General features: G+C 45.3%; 2 protein-coding genes and 1 long non-coding RNA gene across 3 annotated transcripts; all 3 read left to right on the forward strand.

Moving 5' to 3' along the window:
- The first annotated feature begins 1,389 nt into the window (after positions 1 to 1,389).
- Positions 1,390 to 1,950, forward strand: LOC133900521 (mini zinc finger protein 1-like). The gene has a single exon (XM_062341681.1). The coding sequence runs from the start codon at positions 1,502 to 1,504 to the stop codon at positions 1,760 to 1,762; it is 261 nt and encodes an 86-aa protein (XP_062197665.1). The 5' UTR covers positions 1,390 to 1,501; the 3' UTR covers positions 1,763 to 1,950.
- An 11,198-nt stretch (positions 1,951 to 13,148) lies between these two features.
- Positions 13,149 to 15,885, forward strand: LOC133900041 (uncharacterized). The gene has a single exon (XM_062341120.1). It carries the CDS (start codon positions 13,470 to 13,472, stop codon positions 15,279 to 15,281), a length of 1,812 nt encoding a protein of 603 aa, XP_062197104.1. The 5' UTR covers positions 13,149 to 13,469; the 3' UTR covers positions 15,282 to 15,885.
- A 2,445-nt stretch (positions 15,886 to 18,330) lies between these two features.
- On the forward strand, positions 18,331 to 19,039 carry LOC133900728 (uncharacterized). Its single transcript, XR_009906587.1, has 2 exons — positions 18,331 to 18,600; positions 18,891 to 19,039. It is a non-coding gene; the product is annotated as an uncharacterized LOC133900728 (long non-coding RNA).
- The last annotated feature ends 1,145 nt before the right edge of the window (positions 19,040 to 20,184 follow it).

The raw sequence follows: 20,184 nt of genomic DNA on the forward strand, positions 1-20,184 counted from the left end.
TTGTCAAGTCAATTCAGATCTAATCTTGTCCAATAATGGACCTACTAAAAATGCTGGTTAATTGGTCATGATGGATTTTATTCTTTAACAATTAACAACACGACTCACCAAACTGCCACTGTAGTGACCCTCTTGGTGGCAACACCAGAAGATAGGAGGTAGCTTTTTGTCGGTGCAAACAATTTACCATTGCCAACAGAAATAAAGACAAAACTAGTTCATGCATAGTGTGCCAACGTGCTCAGCTAGATCAATTCAAAATAAACATGTATAAAAACAGTATATTCGTGCAAGTTCATATAGTCTCTTTGAAAAAGAGGAATTGCCTTAAAATTAATGAGACGATAGGAACTAAGGGTTAGCTTAGAGTGACTTTGTGTAAAAGGGTTAGTTGGTGGTGATTTATTGTGACTGAGATGAATTATACTCTAGCATATATAAGTCACTCCACACCCGGGAAAAAAATTTGGCCAAAAAACAGTGATAAACCGGGTATACCCATGGACCTGATAAAAAATTACTATGTTTAATGATATTTGTTTCAATTTTATTCGGTACATCCGATAAATTATATTTACCGCTGAAAAACATGCTCTACACTACACTTGACCACATGAGTCACTCCGAACTGGTTGAGTATGTTACTTGAGACATAACAAATAATAAGGCGAGTGCACACACCTATTCCGTGAAACGGAAGGCCACACAAAGATAACTAGTTGCCCTAATGTGTGATTCATAAAGTAGTACCAGCCTACTCTGTTACTCAGAGTCCATTTAGCCAAGTAAATTACGTGTAACGGAAAAAATAAATAAACAATGAGTATACACATTACTATTATGAGTAACATATGATTGCGTCAAAATAAACAATTAAAATAGTGTGTGGTTCATAAAGTGGTTCCGGATTACTACATGACTCACGATCCATATAGAAAGATTAAATTATATGTAACTAAATACATAAGAGTGCATGCATCTCAATTTCGAAAATAGATGATGAGCTCATCCTCAATGCTTGGTTCATAAAAGTAGCATACGACTGTGCTTGGTACATTTGGAAAAAAGTAAATAAAAGATAGCAAAAATACAATATAAAACAAGGAGGGAATGCACGTGTTACTATTCTCTGAAACAGATTCGGTTACAAAGATAGACAAATCGGTAAGATGTGATAATTAAAGGTGGTATTACATCACTTGACGACTCATCATCTTTTTAGAAAAGCAAAATGCGTGGAAAACTAATGGTTCATGAAATAACAAATTAAACAAAAGAGTGCAAGTATTGCCACTTCAGTATTATGCGAAACAGAAGGCCGCACCAAGAAGATAGCCGGTTGCTTCCTAACCTAACCTAACCCGTGCCTCCTCTCTCCGTATAAAAAGTCCCCCACCCTCCTCCAAGGTCCAAATCGTGATAGCAACAAAGTCTTTCTACTCCTCCCCACCATTTCAGCTCAGCTTTCCTCCCGGAGCTCCTCTCATCTCCATCGTCATCGATGGGGCCTAAGCAAGATCGGTCCATGGCCAACGGCACGGCGGCGAGGAAGGAGACCAAGGTGGTGCACTACAGGGAGTGCCAGCGCAACCACGCGGCGACCATCGGCGGGCACGCCGTGGATGGGTGCCGCGAGTTCATGGCGTCGGGCGCGGAGGGCACGGCCGCGGCGCTCGTGTGCGCGGCCTGCGGGTGCCACCGCAGCTTCCACAGGCGCGAGGTGGAGGCCGAGTGCGACTGCTCCTCCACCACCTCCCGCTGAACCAGTGCCTGCTTTGCGCATGTGAGCCGACGGGTGAGACCATTGGGGCACTGAAATGGTTTGGTAGGTGCATCCAGCCATATTTGCATGGACCCATATTTATTTTGTACCTTTTTCCTCTTGGTCTTGGATATATTCTCACTGAAATTTATGTGTGATGTAATATATGTGTCGATCGTTCGTACGTATATGAGCTTGCAATATAATTGCACTGTCTGTGTATATAGTCGTACTGTGATTGCACTGTTATTTCCTTATAGAAATGAACATCGATCTAATATTCTGTCGATACATATGCTTCTTGTTTGGAGCTTGTGTCCCCGAATCATACTTTGAATTTTCCCCGGGGGCTATGAATAGATGATTCTGCATTACTTGGTGGTTCTAGCATTATCGAGCCGATGCCTTTCCTAGCTTGTTGTACTGTGAAAGGAATCAGCACACTTTATTTTGTTTAATTGGGTGGGATTACTATATTATGTTATCTTCCCACTAGCACGGATCAATGATGCATGGTTCATCATGCGGACGGATCTTCGTGACTTTATGGGTGAAAATTGTGAGCTATGCAGTATAATATGCTTATATGGGGAGTCAGCTTGTGGGGCCCACGCCACACTCATCCCCGCTCCCCTCTTGCCCACTCGGCTAAAATCATCGCCACAATCTCTCTCTCAACTCTGCAACCACTCCCCCTATCTATAAATCCAAATCGAACATCTGGTTGAGCCTTCTTTTACCTCAATGCACTCGCACCTTCAAATCCCGCCGGATTTCATCCACCCATGAGCTTACGAGCCGCTGTCGAACTCCGTCGAGCACCCTCACCGTCGCCGAGCTTCTCCACGCAACCCCAACGCCATTCAAGCCGAGTCTCCCGTTGTTTCCCGTTGAAGCCCAGCCACCGCACAAAACTTTAGCCGCCGCTAAAGCTATGCCGTTAAAGCTCACCATCGCCAGGCCGCCCCGCCATGCTCTGACGCCGACGTGCCCATCAAACGAACTCCCTGATGCCCGAAGATCGTCTTTCATTGTTTGTCGGAGTTCCCTGATCGTCACAGCGTCGTCGTCGTCCTTCTCTGGTCGTCCACCTTCGTCCCGACCTCATCGTCGTCAATGTCCTAAGATGGATCCAAGGTAGCCCCCCCCCCACCATCTGATCGTAGATGAATGACCACGATTAGATCCAGCTATACCCCTTCGTGAGCCACTAGGAAGCCGCCATGTGTCACATAATCTCAGTCAGCACTCATAGTCCACGTCAGCGCCACATGCCTTCCATGTGTCGGTCCACGTCAATTGAGTCGAGCCAGTTAACAGCTACGTCAGCATGCTGACATCATGTTGATGTCATAATTAGGTTCTCTAAATTAAAATTAATCTGTTAATTCTTTTAAATAGGTAATTTTGCAATTAGGTCTCTAGACTTTTGGGGTTTCACAAAAAAGCCCATTTCCGCCCCTGTTATTTTACTTTTAGCCACTCGTAGTTTTATTTATTTGTAAATAAGTCCTTGAAATTTTCTATTTTTACAAATTAGCCATTGTTCTTTTTAGAAAATCTCCTGTAGCTTAAAATTCTCATAACTTTTCCATACGAGCTCCGTTTTAGGCGATTCTTACGCTCTCACAATCGTAGTAGTGAGTACTATCCGTTAGTAGGTTTTTCATAGCGTTTTGCTTCTGTTTAGTGTACTATTATTAGATGTTTATATTTGTTTGTTTTCAATGTACACGATTGCAATAGGAGACGAGCAGTTCGTGAATCTACAGGATCGAACTTTTGAAGAGTTTGAGCAGCCCGCTGCTGAAGGAAAGTGTCCTTGATCATATTGATCATATTGTAGGAAAATGTGTCTTTTACTTTCTAATTGCATGTTTTGTCAATATGAATCCCATGTTTAGAATTTATTAGTACTTTCCATGATTATCATTGTCACATGTGTTATAGTTGAGTGTCAAGGGTAGAAATGCTTAGTTGGGCTATCAAGTCAGGTGGATAAATATTAATTTTATTAATGGTCTATGCAACATGAACCGGTTTGGATAATCTTTTGTAGCAACATGGAACATAGGGATCTAGGAATGTTAGTTTGGTTGGTATGGCTGATGTGTGCGTATTGGGTGATGTGCGAGTATCTGCTTGAGATCTTAAGGACTGATTCATGGACATGTAATCCGGCATAACAGCGCAACCACGAGGCCTATATGAGTACAACATGGCCAATTAATTAGTCACCCCTCCGATTCTGTGAGCACTATTGGATGATTGAGTAGCACAAGAAGGGGGCTTCTGCAGTGATGGAATCGCTGTTTGCGGTGAAACCTCAGTGGGTGCTTGCAGTTTAGCGGGAGCTTTGTAACAGCCTTGTAGTGATCTCTCGGCGTACACCTTGGAAGTGTGTAAGGTACCAATGGGTACCGACAAAAGAGTTGATCATGACTCGTGGGTAAAGTGTGCAGACCCTATAGAGTATAAAACTAATCGATCAGCCGTGCTCACGGTCAAGAACGGGTTTGGACTTCTTCATGATTAGTGGGGTCTTGAATGGTTGGTTTTGGGTAGTTGGGTGGTGGTACCCTGATGAGTTGGTAGCTGGGTATAGGATATCTAGTGCGTCTGGTAGTCGGATGGAATCCGATGAGCTGTTCCTTTAATGTTGGAGTCGTCACACATAGTAAATAGAATTGCTAAATCCTTTTTAAGTCCTAGATTAGGATGACATAGATACAATCAACCTAAGTCGAGCCTTTCTTGCCTTAAGCCTTCATATCATATTTTTCCATACTTGCTGAGTACTGCATGTACTCACGCTTACCTTCTCCTAACCTCTTGATGCTGCTTAGAAGGTTAAGACTTTGAGGACATCCCGGATGATGGAAGCTGAGTTTTAGGCGAAGGAAGTCTTTGACCTGAAGACCATATTCTAGGCTGGCGATCCCCCGAACAATACCTGTGGATGCATGGAAGACCCGCTACTACTGAAAGTTACCTTAGTGTTTTCTTTAAGACCTACAGGTCCTTTGTAATAAATCTTATCCTTTGTTATGTTATCACTTATGAAGTCACCATATATATGAAACTTGATCTTGGCATACATGTGAAATGTATCTAGTTTGTTCTTTTAAAACCGGGTGTGACACAGCTGGTCCATTGTTATCAATTCATTGATGCTCGCTGTTGCTATAGATGTAGTATCCGTGACTCAGTCGAAAGTAGGGTGCAAATTATTAAACCTAAGGGTATATATTGATCCTTCTTAGTTCAACTAATAACATTATTTTTTAAAATTAAGTTTTTAAAAAACTAGTATAATTAGTTAAATTAAAAATGATCAGTGGTTACCTTAGGTTTACCGATTTGCATCTCTAGTTGAAGGCCGCTAATGATCCGAATCAAGAACTAAGTGGAGTACTGCATGTACTGTGTGGGAGGCACATCACATGTTCTTGTCAAATGCCAACATGGGATATGCAGCTGGTATGTTGCTGCTGATACGTACTAATTTTGCACGAGCGAGTATATGCTACATTAATTGCCGCTACGCCACCACCCTCGTCCGTTGATCCTCCTGTTCAATTGGATTGCCAAGCATTCTATGGTGCCTAGCCCTGCTGCAACTATGTACTGGGACCCAGCTGGCCATCGTCGTGGATGCTGCCACCTAAATCTATTCGATTCAGGTAGCAGTAGCATGTACGACGCAAGTTAATCGGAGTAGGAATTTTTTTAGATCACGGCTACATAAAGCTCGAGCTGAGTATATATTAAAAAGAAGAAGATAATTGATTTGGTTTATAAGGAAAACTAGGTCATAAAATATTAACAAATGTACGATTTTAGACCCAAAAATATTAACAAATGCATGATTTCAGAGAGTAAAACCGGCATTTTACCCTAAGACGACAACACGACATCAACTCAATAGACGACGCTCATACTAAGAGGCACAACCACACAATAGATCGAACCAACCTAACTCAACTTGCGTGCTAACCAACCAATCTCTCCCTCACAACTCAATTCGGCGGAGCCCTGCTCCCATACTACACCTCTCTAACACACAAGTCAGTAGCACGTCGATTCAGAGGAGCGCGTATTGGACCAAATTAGTGTTATGAAGTGCCAATCCAGAAAGAAGAGCCGTTGTGAGTCAAGGACGTAGGGGTAAACCTACAGAAGAAGCCGGCAAATCAGTCGAAGAGAGCAAGGGATTCTCGAAGCAACACCTTCAGAAAGTTAATGACATCAATGCCACAGTCGCCCATCCGAACATTCAGACAAGGTTTTCATCGAAGAAACATCTAAGGTGGAGAAGACGCGAAAATGCCGCCTTTAGGGAGGGAATGGCGCCCAAGGGCGTCAACTACATTTGCACCAGCAAACCGAACAGAGCTTTCACTCGCATCTCCCCACCCCAGAAACCTGCACAAAAAGTGGTTGAGCTAGTTGAACAAGCGCGCCAGCAAGGGCCCAACCAAGACTGTCGAACTGAGCGATTGTGAGTCGACGAGCAGGACAACCATCCACCGTAACCACCTAGAAAACCGCTAAGGGAGGGGCGGCCCATCTCAGTGTAGAAAAATGCAAGTACCCGTGCCCACTAAAACCGGTGACACGCAGAGCCTACTGGTCACCAGATCTGCCACGTGCGCCAATTAACAATTTTTGAGACAAGCGAGGATTTTTTAGACATCCATTAGCAATCAATCACACCTAGTACGGTCTAAAGCCTAGGACACTCAAATGACAATGTCGAGTGCATCGACTTGCGACAGTTGTGAGGCGTTGGGGGGCACCCAGCTGAACAACGCCGCAAGCACTTCAGCGTGGGCGCGTGACAACAGCACGTCAAAGAGGCGGGCATAGCGATCTTGCACAGCCGGGTCGATTGCTTCCCGATCTTGGACGATACCTAGCCTCCTCATGACGATGTGTTGTGCTTGCGCCATAGCTGAAGAAAGGTGACCGGAGGTTGCAATGCGCAGACTACGTCATGGGAGCGACTATGGCTGCGTTGCTGTTCGGCGGTGCTTGTTGATGACTGAAGGATCAGGGAGGACGCCACCAGCTGGCTTGGACACCCGTGCCATGAATTACTATAGTGGTGTCAGTGTTGATGGTGCCACGCGTGATGATAGCACTTTGGCATGCTCACTCCGGCGGACAAACATTAAGTGATTTTGAAGCCTTTGATGGGCTGACCACTTGGCGAGGTGTGCGAGCGGGTTCGCCAGTTGTCCATGTCGGAGGTGATCGTTGTTCCGTGGAGGAGCCCAAGGTGGTTGCTGTGGCTGACGTGCAGCCCTCGAAGCCCAAGCTTGCATCGGTGTCCGGCCCATCCGCATCAAGCCGAGGCGTCAGCACAGTGTCAGGTCCTAGCCCAAATATGTCTAGGCCCAGCTCAAAGGTGTCGAGGCCCAGCCCTCCTAATGTGAGTCCTAGCTTGGAGGCTATGGACACCGTCGTCACAGGGGTTGGAGGGGCATCGACAAGTTCCGGCCAGTGGCGCATGTCAGTGGTGCTCGCTATTTGGGGTAGGTTTTCTTCAAACTCCACCACTGTCATAGGGATTGGAGGGGCAATGACAAGCATGCAGCCGCCAGCCGCCACCTCCTCAATCATGGGGTCCTAGGTTGGTTGCTAGGACCCAAGAGAGGGGGTAGAGAGAAACTCCAGCATGGGGTCTAGCGATGGCAGCACCGAGAGACCGTTGCCATATGAATTGGCACCTTTTTCGGTAGAGCTTTGATTGTACAGGTGCCACTAGCGTGAATGAACCTCGAGCTGGTGGTCAGGTCTTTCCAAGGTAGGGGCCGTTCTACTAGGCGGCATGGGTAGATGAGGGCGACCCTGAGTGGTCACATGGATGAGTGGGATAAAGCTCGGAGGAGAAGCACGACGGAGCCGAGAAGCAGGGTCTAGGCGATTCGACCTTGAGCGAGGTGTCACACGACACTGACAACACTCCTTCGCACAGTGGCCGAATCGTTTATAGGATAGACATCGAACTGACTGAGATGCAAGGTTTGGGCGATTTGGCCTTGAGTGCGACATAGCATAGCGCCGACGACACTCCTTCGCATGGTGGCCGAAGCGTTTATAGGAGAGACACCGAATTGGGTCACGACCAGCTGCAGCGCGGTGGTTGCGTGCCAAGCAATTTCAGCAGTGCCCATGCATGAGCTCTCTGAAGCGGGAAGAAGTCATGGAAATGCGGCGAGAAGAGGCACGCCCATGCGAGATGAGTGGCCTCGGAATTGATTGCTAGACTTTATGCCACTAGTATCTTCCCCAAACCGATGTCCAATCTAGATCTCGTTGGATCCTCAATGCATTGGGTTGCAGAGGCCACCGAGACGCACCACTTGAGGCCGTCACAGGGTGAACATGACGATGAGACTAGCGGCCAGAGCGAAGAGGCGTCAGGCTAGGGGCGGAGTTATGGCATCCGTTCTTCAGCCCCGTAGTGTGAAGAGCGACTTCCGCCGAAGCAAGGAGGCGAAAGAAAGTGGCTGACCTCCTAACGGCCTTTGCATAGGTGGGTGGCGTGGAGGTGGAAGCACAACAGGTGATGAAGGGAGGGGGCACGGATCTACACAGTGAAGGTGGAGCATCGATGTGACGTCTGAATTTTTTTGCGCGCCTAACCCAATTCTTCAGCCGTAGCCCAGCCCATCTCCCTCCTTGCTCTCGCTGACAGCCGGACCCCGTACATCAGCTTCAACCTCGCGCCAGCGCCCACAACTGTCACGCCGCATCTTCCGATTTTGCCATCACATCCAGCCCCCGCGCCCATGATCTCCGTAACAGCTTGCACATCTCGGTGCTTTAAGATGCGCCGCAGCCCATGCAACTCCCCCACCATGCACTCCCTCTTCCTTTCCTGAGCCGTCATTGCCGTCGCCGAGCTCCGCCGATCGCCGTCCGCCACGTCTGAGCTCTCCCCGTTGTCGTCTTGTTCGTTTGCGCCATAAATCGTCGAGTTTGGTAGCTCGTAGCACTAGATTGAGCTTCGCCGGTGATGCTCCGGCGAAACCCACGGCGGCGCCGCCGTCCACTAGCCCCTGCCGCCACCCCTCCCTCCTCAAACGCCGAGAACCGTAGGATCTTCCACCGACGGCCCAGATTAGATCAACCGAGCCCATACCTTTTCGGTCCACCTTGGACCCGTGGACCCAGTCCATAGTACCGGTCCACCGTCCCTGTCAGCAACCTCGTAGGCACCACGTCAGCTTCTGAGTCGAGTCAGCAGCCGCGTAAGCCGCCACGTCAGCCCACCGAGCCCAGTCAGCCTGCGGACGCAATAAATAGGTTTTCCAGTACAAAAATAGTTCCCTTATTCCCTGAAAATAGGAAATTTTACATTTAGGCCCCAAATTTTTCTATTTTCATAAATATACCCCTGGTTAGTTCTGTACTTTACTTTTTGCCCCTGAACTTTTGTATAATTACAAATAGGTCCCTAAAGTTTACATATAGGTCCCTAGAGATTTCTATTTTTGCAATCTAGTCCCTGTAATTTTTTAGAAAAGCCACTGTAGATTAAAACTATCACAACTTTTTCATACAAGCTCCGATTTAGGCGATTCTTGCGCTCATACGATCGTAGCAGCGTGTAATATCCATTAGTACCCTTTTTATAGTGCTTGGCCTCTGTTTTGTGTGATGTACTTAGCTATTGTGTTTGTTTGCTTTCCGGTGTGCGCGATTGCTTTAGGAGATGAGCAGTGTGTCAGCTTGTAGGACCAGGCATTCGAGGAGTTTGATCAACCTGTATTCGAAGGCAAGTGTCCTTGACCACTTTGACACCATTGTAGGACAATGTAGTTTTTATTTTCCTAGATGCATGCTTGCTTAATATGGAATCCCATAGTTAGAGTTCTACTAGAATTTGCGTGACATTCCTTGTAGCCATTGAAGAGTTATGGGAAATAAAGTGTAGATGTGCTAGTGATGTCATGGTAGGGGTAAAGATTAACCTACACTAATATTTATGTAACAAGAAATTGGGTATGGTAATCTTGTAGTAACATGGTATAGGGATTCCAACTGGATGGCTAGTTTGAGGTGGAGCTGCACAACAGGGTTGTGTTTGTTCATGTGTGGGATCCTAAGGACCGATTTGTGAAGCCTGTTACCCGGCACAAAAGCACAACCACGAGACTTATATGGGTATAGCCTGGCCAAATAATTAGTTTCCCTTCATGTTCTGTACGCACCAGTGGACGGTTAAGTGGCACAAGAGGAGGCCTCTGCAGTGGATGGAATCCCTGTTAGCGGTGAAATTTTAGTGGGTGCATATATATTTGGAGGTGCTTTGTAATGGCCTTGTAGTGAGACCCCGACTCTACACACCGGAAGTGTAAAGCAAAACGGGAATCACGACTCGTGGGTAATGTGTGCAAACTCTGCAGAGTAATAAAACTGATCAATCAGCCGTGCTCATGGTTAAGAGCGGGCTTGGACTTCTTTATAATTAGTGGGGATCTTGAATGGTTGGTTTGGGTAGTCGGGTGGTGGAACCCCCAATGAGTCGGTAGCCGGATATGGGATATCTGGTGAGTCTGGTAGTCGGATGGAATCCGATGAGTTGTTTCCTTTAATGTTGGAGTCATAACCTAGTAAATAGATTGCTATGTCTTTTGAGTCCTAGTTTAGTTTGGCATAGTTGCAGTCACCCCCGAGCCAAGCTTTTCCTTGTCATAAAGCCTACATGTCATATTTTCCATCACTTGCTGAGTACTCTATGTACTCACGCTTGCCTTCTCCCAATTTCCGGATGCTACTCAGAAGGCGAAGTTTTCGAAGACCTTCTGGACGATGGTGCTAAGTTCTAGGTGAAGGAAGACGTCGCTCTGAAGACCATATCATAGGCTGGCGCTCCCCCGGACAACGCTTGTGGATAGATGGAAGTCCTACTGCCGCTGGAAGATTTCTTAGTGTTTTCTTTTAGACCTACGTGTCCTTTTGTAAGGAATATTATCATTAATTAATGACATAATTATGTTATCACTGATGATGTCACTTCATGTATGGAAACTTGATTCTGGCATACATGTGGAATACATCTGTTTTGTTCTTTTGAAAACTGGGTGTGACAACTGACGAGATGACCCCAATCTGGGAGGGGGGTCCTGGCGCTGCGGGGAGCGTGTCTTGGAGTAGGAACTTGGTGGTGCCTATGGATGACCAGTGGGGAGCTGAAATGAGAACACAGGTAGGGCGGAGGAGGAGGCGCCCTGAGAACCCTAAGGGGGCGAGGCTGTAGATCTAGACGGGGCACGCGGCACATCCCAAGCTGAGCGACTGTTAGAAGGAGTTCACCACTGGTGACGAGGAAGGAGCAACGGTGTGGCACCCGGGGTGGAGAGCTGGGGGAGTAGGGGTCTGGGCAGTAGTGGAGGAGGTGGGAGCTACGATGACGGTGGAAGGGGCGCCATGAGAACCTCCACATAGGATCGAGCAGGGCGGGGAGAGCAGGGGACTCAGGGATGATGATATCATCCACGAGGCTAGGTAGAGGGAGCCGAGGTGGTGGTGGTAGAGGTGAATCCACCAGGAATCCACCCAGATCTCGGGGGGGGGGGAGGGGTATTCGCGGGTGGGAGTGGAGCTGCTAGAAACCTGCAAGCAGGGAGGGAAACGGGGGATTGGCTCCTGTAGGCGGCGAAGGAGCCTTGGCTGGTTGGGAGGAGGGGGCCCCGGAGGCAACGACAGAAGGACGGAGGTGTGGCTGTGGTAGGACGGTGGTGGGGGCTGAGTCACCAGGGAGACGACGCGGAGCCATCATTTCACACCTCCAATCTTCTATTGATCCAGCTCGTTCAATTTGGTAGCGCTCTTTAGCTTTCAATGCATATATCATGCGCTAGCTCAAGCACAAACAACCACGCTATCAATCTACTTATGTGTGGATGTTCTAGGACCTCAATCTGTTGCTGTTTGATTGGGATTGCTTCTTTTTCTTGAAAAAGCTGGTTGTTTGATCGGGGAAGATTTTGCAATGTTGGGTTGCATGTATGTCACATATATATCTTTTTACCTTTCATGCAATAGCGAGCTTTGAGCTTTGGCTACCCATTTGTTGTTGACTATATATATGTGATGATTCTTCTCTATTTTACCCTTTTGTACTTTGTTTCCAAATACTCGAGTGAGAATAAAATTAAGGGGATGCCACATGACTAGCTTCTACTATTTGGGTTACATATAGATAGGGTATACCTGCGTCGATCTATCGAGTTCTAATCCCATCTATCCAAAATTTTGTGGAACGGATATATAACTGATCGATTTTGATAAAGGTGGAAGCAGATGGAGATAGCATGCGATAAATTCGATGATACTTGACATTAGTTCTTTATGCTAGCCAGTAGATGGAGATCCACGAATTCGGGAGCTATTTAAAATTGGTGACAACAAGAAGATGACAACACATATAAGTACCGGCAACATTCACGAACAAGGACAAAAAGAGGGCGAACTTTTTTGTTGGATCAGTGCTAAAGAAAGGTAGTTGGCGCATGAACGAGGTAGAGGGCCTAGCTTGAAATAAAAATGTGAGCTAAAAAAAATGTTGCTACTGTAGCGGGTGAGTTTGTGACGGGGTTCATAGAAAAGAAGGATGAAAGGTGACTGAACTACATCCGGTGGCAGATATTTCAATTTCGTTTTATAATTTGTTTTCACCGACGAAAAGATCAAAATTTATAAAATTTCAATCATTTTTCGTCATTTGCTCCGTATGTCCGACATGTCAGTAAAAGAAAATTTCAGATATAGATATTTTATTTCTCTCTGAAATTCTTAAAATTTATGAAATTTTAGCAAACTTTATTCCTTGGAGGAACTCAGTCAAGGTGTTGACAAAAACTCAGGGGCTTTCTTGAATAATCCAGCAAGCAGAGGACGTGTAATAGGCCTGGTAATACTCTCTGGGCTGAGCCGAAGCCAACGTCAACGTGCAATCCACAGGTAGGGAAAGGCAACAGGAGGCTTATTTTCTAGTTACGGATATGTTTGTTTGAGCTTTTGTTTTTATGTTTTTGAAAAGTTATGTTTTTATTTTTTTAAAAGCTAATTTTTTATTTTAGCTATTGATTTTTATAATATTTTTTAGCTTTTTAACTCATAATTTTTAGAAAAACTATTTTTAATTTCTAGTTTATTTTATCAGAAGCAGATTTGTAACTTCTTTAAAAATCAATAACAAATATGTTTATTTAAGCTCCTATCTTTTTAAACTTCTAACGAAAACAGAAAATAAAAGCAGACTGAAACAAACGTACTCTATACTCTTGGGGCTATGCGGCCTTTGTGGCTTGGCTCCCTCATGTATTTTTTTTTATACACCATATGTATTCTTGGTTGTAAACGTTGCTAATAAGAAATAAAATCCGTATCTTACTTAAAAAAGAATAGATGAACCAACATGGCACTTGCTAAAAAAAGAGAGTAGACGGGCCCACTTGTCACTCAAGTGGAACAGAGGTGCGATACTACACGTGGCAGGAGCCAAGAATCCCCAAAATCCGAAATCGGTTAGGCTTCCCTCCCAAACCGAAATTCCAAATTCAATCCTCCCGCCAAGCACCCAAACGAAATCCAATTCCAAAGCCCTCTCCCCTCCCCTCGCTCCAGACAGATCCCTCTCCACCCCCAATTCGATTTCGATTTCGATTTCGATTCCGCTCTTGATGCGCCAATGGTGCGCGAGCTCCGCGTCGACTCCTTCTACTCCCGCCTCCGCGCCGCCGCATCCGACGCCGCGTCCTCCTCCCCGCTCCTGATCCTCCCCTCCGCCGCCGACGCCGACTCCCTCTGCGCGCTCAAGGTCCTCGCCCACGTCCTCTCCGCCGACTCCATCCGCTTCTCCATCTACCCTGTCGCCTCCTCCGCCGCCGCCGCGTCCCTCCTCGCCTCCTTCTCCTCCAACAGCCCGCTCTGCCTCCTCCTCATCAACTGGGGCGCGCACCGCGACCTCCGCGCGCTCCTGCCGCCCGCCGCCACCGCCTTCGTCGTCGACTCCCACCGCCCCCTCCACCTCCGCAACCTCTGCGCGGCCAACGACCGCGTCGTCGTTCTATTCACCGCCGACGATGAGCACACCGCCGATCTGTCGTACGACTTCGACGTCTCCTCCCTCGCCGACGCGTCCGACCTCGCTACCGAGGGGGACGCGGATGACCACCTCCGGGTCCCCGACGAGGACGAGGACTCCGATGCTTCGGACTCGGATTCCGACGCCGAGGACGGAGGTAGGAGGAAGAGGCGGCGGCTCTCTGATGACGCGGAGGCGGACGGCGACCCGGTGAGGCTGTTCGGGAAGCTCCGGAGGGAGTACTACAGGCTCGGCACATTCCACGGGAAGCCGTCGGGGTGCCTCATGTATGAGCTCGCCCACGCGACGCGCAAGAACACCAACGAGCTCCTCTGGCTCGCCTGCGTCTCCCTCACCGACCAGTTCGTCCACGAGCGCATCACCAACGAGCGCTACCAGGCCGCCGTCATGGAGCTCGAGCAGCACATCAACGGTTCGGACAACCTCGACCCCTCCGGCGTCGGGTCAGTGGTCACACTCAAGGACGGCACCAAGATCCGGGCACCGGAGACCTCCCGCATCGCGTATGAAGACGAGCCGAGGTTGATGCTGCTGCGGGAGTGGAGCTTGTTCGACTCCATGCTCTGTTCCTCCTATGTTGCCACGAAGCTCAAAACGTGGAGTGACAATGGCCTCAAGAAGCTAAAGCTGCTGCTGGCGAGGATGGGGTTCCCGCTGGCCGATTGCCAGAAGAACTTCCAGTACATGAGCATGGAGGTCAAGCGCAAAATGAGGGGTGAGTTCGACAGGTTCCTGCCTGAGTATGGGCTCACTGAGTTCTATTACCGGAGCTTCTTGAGGGTGCACGGGTACAGATCCAAGGTGTCTGCTGCAGATGTTGTGTATGGCGTCACAGCTTTGCTCGAGTCGCTGAATTCCGAGTCAAAGGACTCAAAGGAGTCATCTGCCGCTGAGCAGTTTTGGGTTGCATATGCAGCATTGTCATTGAGCAATGTGGATCAGTTGCGGAAAGGGATGCAGTCTGCGATTGAGATACAGAGGGCTATATTGAGGCAAGGAAGCTCGGCGATTACCAAGACAGGGTTTATACGGAGTGCGAAGAAGTTTCGGTGGGTGAAGCTTGATGACCCAGTGGACACGAATAAACTGTGCCACCCGCAGGCGCTTACCAAATTCTGTTTCTTCCTGATGGACGCCCTGAAGGAGAGGGGTGCAAGGATGAAGCCACTGATCTGTGCTTGCTTGGCAAAGGAGCCTGAAAAGGTGCTGGTTGTCGGGGTATGTGGAAAGCCAAGGCTCGGGGCTGTTCAGGGCAATGCGTTTGGTAATGCATTCAGATCAGCGGCAGAGGAGATCGGTGCAGACTATTTCCATGACATGTTTGAGTCATCATGGATTGTTCTTGACGTTGTTGCTGTCAGCTCTTTCATGATTCGGTTAACGGAGAAGCTGTGATGAAATGAGCTTGTATAATGTGGATGATTCTTTCGGGTTCCGAGATGGGAGCCTCAGGGTTGATTCTCTCTAAATAAAGGAGCTTGATGCCTGGTGGCACAGGAAATGTATCTTCCTCAGTAGTTCTCTAATGTAGGGAGAACAGCCTGACAAGCATTCTGCTTTGCTAACTTTTAGCTGCCCAATGATCAAGTCTTCATAAATTGAGAAGTGAGGAATCTCCCACTGTTTTTACCGCCTCCTCAGCAAATGATAGATCTATAGATTCAGATGCAAACCTGATTCTAATATAGAGGGGGCAAGGTATATTTGCTTACTGGTTTTCTTTATCTGATAGAATGGATGTTTGTATTTTATATCTGCATAAACATTTGTTGTACTCAATTCTGTATCATTACGTCTCTTGAAATTCTATAAGTTCATAACAAGTGCCTTTATCTAGTATGCAAGGCTTCAAGCAGCAAGCCTGCCCTTGTTTGTATGAATCCATCTTAAGAGCAGATATGTTCATATCTGTTGCAAGTATATGCTGAAGTAATGAAATATCCTTTATTCCATTTCCTTTGTGTTAGCGTAAATGACTGAAAACCTATACTATGTTGGTCATGACCTTTATTTGCAGTGCTTTAATAAGCTTGCACAATTGATCATTGTACAGACAGGCATGTTATATCTCCCGCTCCACATCGTTCAGGTAGTTAGCTTCTAGAGCTTTTTCTTGACCGGGGAAATAGTAGGGGAGACCCCTACTACGGTAAATATATTATAATAAAATAAAGGCAACTGTATGGAAAAAGAAGAGAAAACTAAACTATACAAGGGCAAGGAAGCTCAAACCATAGGGGCAAAAAGAAGTAAACAGGAAAACAAGCAAGGATCCTCTGAGAAAAAGACAAAATCCAATCAAGAATCACATGTCTAATGCTGTCCTTGATTCTGTGAGCTTGAAGCAAGATATCTTCAAAAGAAGGTTTTCATGAAGAAAGAGGATTTGAAGACATTTTTTGCTTTGATCATCATTTCAAAAGAAGGTTTGGAGAAATCCCAATCAATCCCAATGAAATTTCAACACCTCATGCTGAAGTTACAACGAAAAAAGAGATGAAAGATCATTTCTTCAATTTGGAGTCTGCAAAGAACACAGTTGTAATTTTCATTTTTCACTTTGAAGTTTTTCCTTTTAAAAATATTCATTGTATTGAGTCTGTCCATCCAGAGTAGTTAAGAGAAAACTCTAAGTTTGTTACAACATTTAGAATCCCATATCCATTTGAAAGGTTGTGAGGGAGAGATGTGTTTGTAAGGTAGATTGTAAGATCTCTTGGAAGAATACATCTGTGATCCCTATAAATAATGCCAAGTATCATTGGCATTCTCCTGAATCTATAAATCTTGAATAAGCTCTTGTAATTTAATGTATTCTTCATATGCTTGAGCAGATAAAGGAGTGTGAAACTGTCTTTCTATATTGTTTCATCAAAAATTCTGCTACTGAGATGTTTTTGTTTTTTTGCAAAGGAAAAAAAGTCTTGAGAACATTTCTTTTAACAAGTGATTGTTCCAAATGACAGACCAGAAAAAACTATTTTTCCATATCCAAAAGTGCAAACATTAATTCTCCTGAACAGAATACTAAGCCTTAAGACATCTTTTCACCAGAAGGATCCTTTTTCATTGGAGGCATGAGGCACTTGACTATTTTTTGTACTAAGAACCCCAAATCAGCTTAACCTAGCGTAAGTCCTTTTGATTATAGAATTTATCCAGATGTTTGAGCATAAGAGCGTCGTTCTGATTTCTGAAATTGACAACACCTAACCTTCCTTTGGATTTGGGTTTGCATACATTTTTTCATGCAACTAAAGGATTGATTTTTGCATTAATATCAGATCTTCTCCATAGGCAGTGTCTCCTTGCTCTGTCTATGTAATCAATCACCGTAACTGGAACATCTAAAGTACACATTGAGCAACTGGAACTTCTAAAGTTGCTCTATCTTTTTAGAGCTTCAGTTCCACAATGGTCTGGACCAATGCTCTTGAGCACCTTGTATGTTCCACATAGATGATAGGATGCTATTATTGTTGCAAAGTAGTAGGTTGTGTTCATCCACTATGCTACATTGACACAAATTTCAGATGTTTTACAGTACAACCTTCTTATGTGATTCAATCTTGTGGGTAAATCTGTGACACAATTGCAGTGTTTTCAGATATTCCAATATGAAAAATCTAGGAAATCTCAACCAGCTATCACAAATTCAAGGTTTTATGAAGAGTATGATGAAAAATAGACTAGAGTACATTTTCATATTTTTTTAACAGAAATGCATATCTCATCTTTTCATTTCTAGGTTTTTATCTGCTTGAGTTGTTGGACATCTCAATATAATTTTAAACATGAAAATTGTCTATCATGCTAAATAAATTTCTGTGTGAAAGTTCTATTGCAGTAAAATATTGACAGTTGTTTGTGATTACCTGTAGACTTATTTTCCTAGACTATTCCTAAAGTGCCCAGTCCAACTGAAATTGCTGTTTGATCATAAAATAGCTAGCAATTGAAACATTGCTGCATTCTTCTCTTCATTCATTCATTGTGATGCGTGCAGTTTGATAAGGTAGTCCTATTGCAATTCATCATATAAAACTAAGGCCATTTAAAACTGACCCTTATTTCTGAAAGACATTGAGATACTTTGTCTTACCTTCTAATGCATGTCTCTGAACATCCTTGACAGAGATAATTGTAAAGTCAAACTCCGAGGATTTTGATCTGATATCAGTACTAGTACCACCGAGGATTTTGTAAAGGTTTTGCGCTGCGCGTGCTTTCAATCATACTTCTCATGTCTTTATTGAGCTAGGTTTCAATCATGCTTCTGCAAGGATTTTCACTCCCTGCTTGCAAAGTTTGATAACTTTTGCAGTGGTCGTCTATGGTCTGTTGGGCTAGGTACAGAAATTGGGCCCCAAAATGAAGCCAAGATGGGCCTTAAAGAATTTGAGTTCGAGTGTACCTGCTAGCCCACTTTTCCTTTTTCCTGCGACCCAAAGTACTGAAATGAATCCGTCACCTGTTCCAGCCGGCGGCGGTTCTCACCGCCGTTCCATGAGGAAGCCGCCGGCGCCCGCCGATCTCTGACCGTGGGAGGTCTTTTCGAGCACTTACGGCCTCCGGGCTCCGGCTGTCTACGACCTTGCCGTTGTCGATCAGCACGCTCGACCAAACCACCGTCGCGGAGCACTTTCTGCCTCCCCCGACGCGGCCGGAGCGTTTCCATCCCCCCGCCACAGCTGCCGGCAACAGCTTCAGCCTTGTAAATTCTTCTCATTTCCAGAAACCTGCTTGATTTTTATTCCTTACAGTTGATTTATCATTATGCTTATGCGTCACTAGTTCAGTATCACAGAGTTTACAAGCCATTCTAATCTTGAGGCGAATTTCAGAATTTTCTCCTTTCTTTTTGACTCCTCTTCTTTAGTGAGCCGTAGGAAGATTCGCCTTAACAGCTAACTCTTGATGCATAGTTTAACTAGTGTTTCCGTCCTAACAGCTAGCTAGCTTGCCCAATTTTCCTACGTCTAACTCGTGTTTTTCTGTATTTAGGTCTAACAAGGATGTCCAGTCGGATGTTGGTCAAGTTTGGAGGTTGTTGACTACCTGTTTAACTAACTGTTGATGCATAAGCATCAGCTCTATGAACAATTGAAGTTTTGACAATGAAATCGCAACCACCGATGTATTGTGGGCTGTTACTCTGTTCCGCCCTTTTTGGTGTATTTTACTATTTTCTGGTTGAAAAGGGTATTATGTATCGTTGCTATCAAGTAAGTAGCATTAGTTTGATTAGAAGGGATGAACATTGTCCGGCCATGTTAGGGTAAACACTCGTCGGAAGGATAGTTGGGTGACGTCGCTGCTAGTGAAGGAATTGAACTATAGATTGGGGAGACTTAGAACATTGGAGTAGGCATAGGAGGATATTGGGAACTAGATTAATTTCTCTTTCTTCCTTCGTTAATCACGGTTGGCGCTGTGTATATATAGCCGGCCTACAAAGACTTCATTCAAACCAACTATATCTCTAGTTTAAACCAACTCTATCTCTTAATCTTATCTCTAATTCTCTCCTGATTTAAACTAACCAAACTCTATCTTATCTCCTAAACCAAACCTGATTCAAACTAACAAACCAATAACAACGCACGTGAACAGTAATTCCAGCACCTAACAGGCCACATCTTCAACTGAGAGCTTGGTCTCTACAGTTTAGTTTGCATCAATCAGAAAGGCCACTTTCTACTCCACAATCCACATATAACTTGCTGCCGAAGGTTTTCAATGTGGTTTGGCGACCTGTTGCTCTTCTTTTCAATATATGCTGGTAATTCCCAATGACAAAACTGCAAATTGATTGTCCAATCTCATGATACTTTTATTCCAATGCTAATGGAATAATTTGGTGCGATGCTTCCTTTAAAATTCTGGTTGATGGGCACATAAGGCTACTGAAAATTGTCATGAATTGTTAGTCCATACTGCAATCGTACTTCATTATATACCTTTTTTCTACATGAATATAAGTGAATATCGATGCCTGGAGAGCATAAAATAGGTTTTTCTTGAATTCGATAGCACAATGATAATTTTACATAAAATGTTTTTCTTGATAAAACAGTGTGAAGAGCGACCATTTTGCATTTTCTACAATTCATTACAAGTCAAAGAAATATCTGCTTCCGTTTATCTTTACCTTGTAAAGTAATTGAACTGACTGTGCCCTGTCAACTTTTGTGACCCTCATGATTACTGTTAGTTGGCAATCATGCATCAAATCTTTTCTTATCTCAACACGTATAATCAATTTCTGGTCCTGTGATGATAAATTCATATTAATTTT

Source organism: Phragmites australis, chromosome 19 (genome assembly GCF_958298935.1).
Source record: "Phragmites australis chromosome 19, lpPhrAust1.1, whole genome shotgun sequence".
NCBI lineage: Eukaryota > Viridiplantae > Streptophyta > Magnoliopsida > Poales > Poaceae > Phragmites > Phragmites australis.

Excerpts from the sequence above, each read along its gene's own strand:
- LOC133900521 (XM_062341681.1), top strand. The coding sequence starts at position 1,502 with ATGGGGCCTAAGCAAGATCGGTCCATGGCCAACGGCACGGCGGCGAGG.
- LOC133900041 (XM_062341120.1), top strand. The coding sequence starts at position 13,470 with ATGGTGCGCGAGCTCCGCGTCGACTCCTTCTACTCCCGCCTCCGCGCC.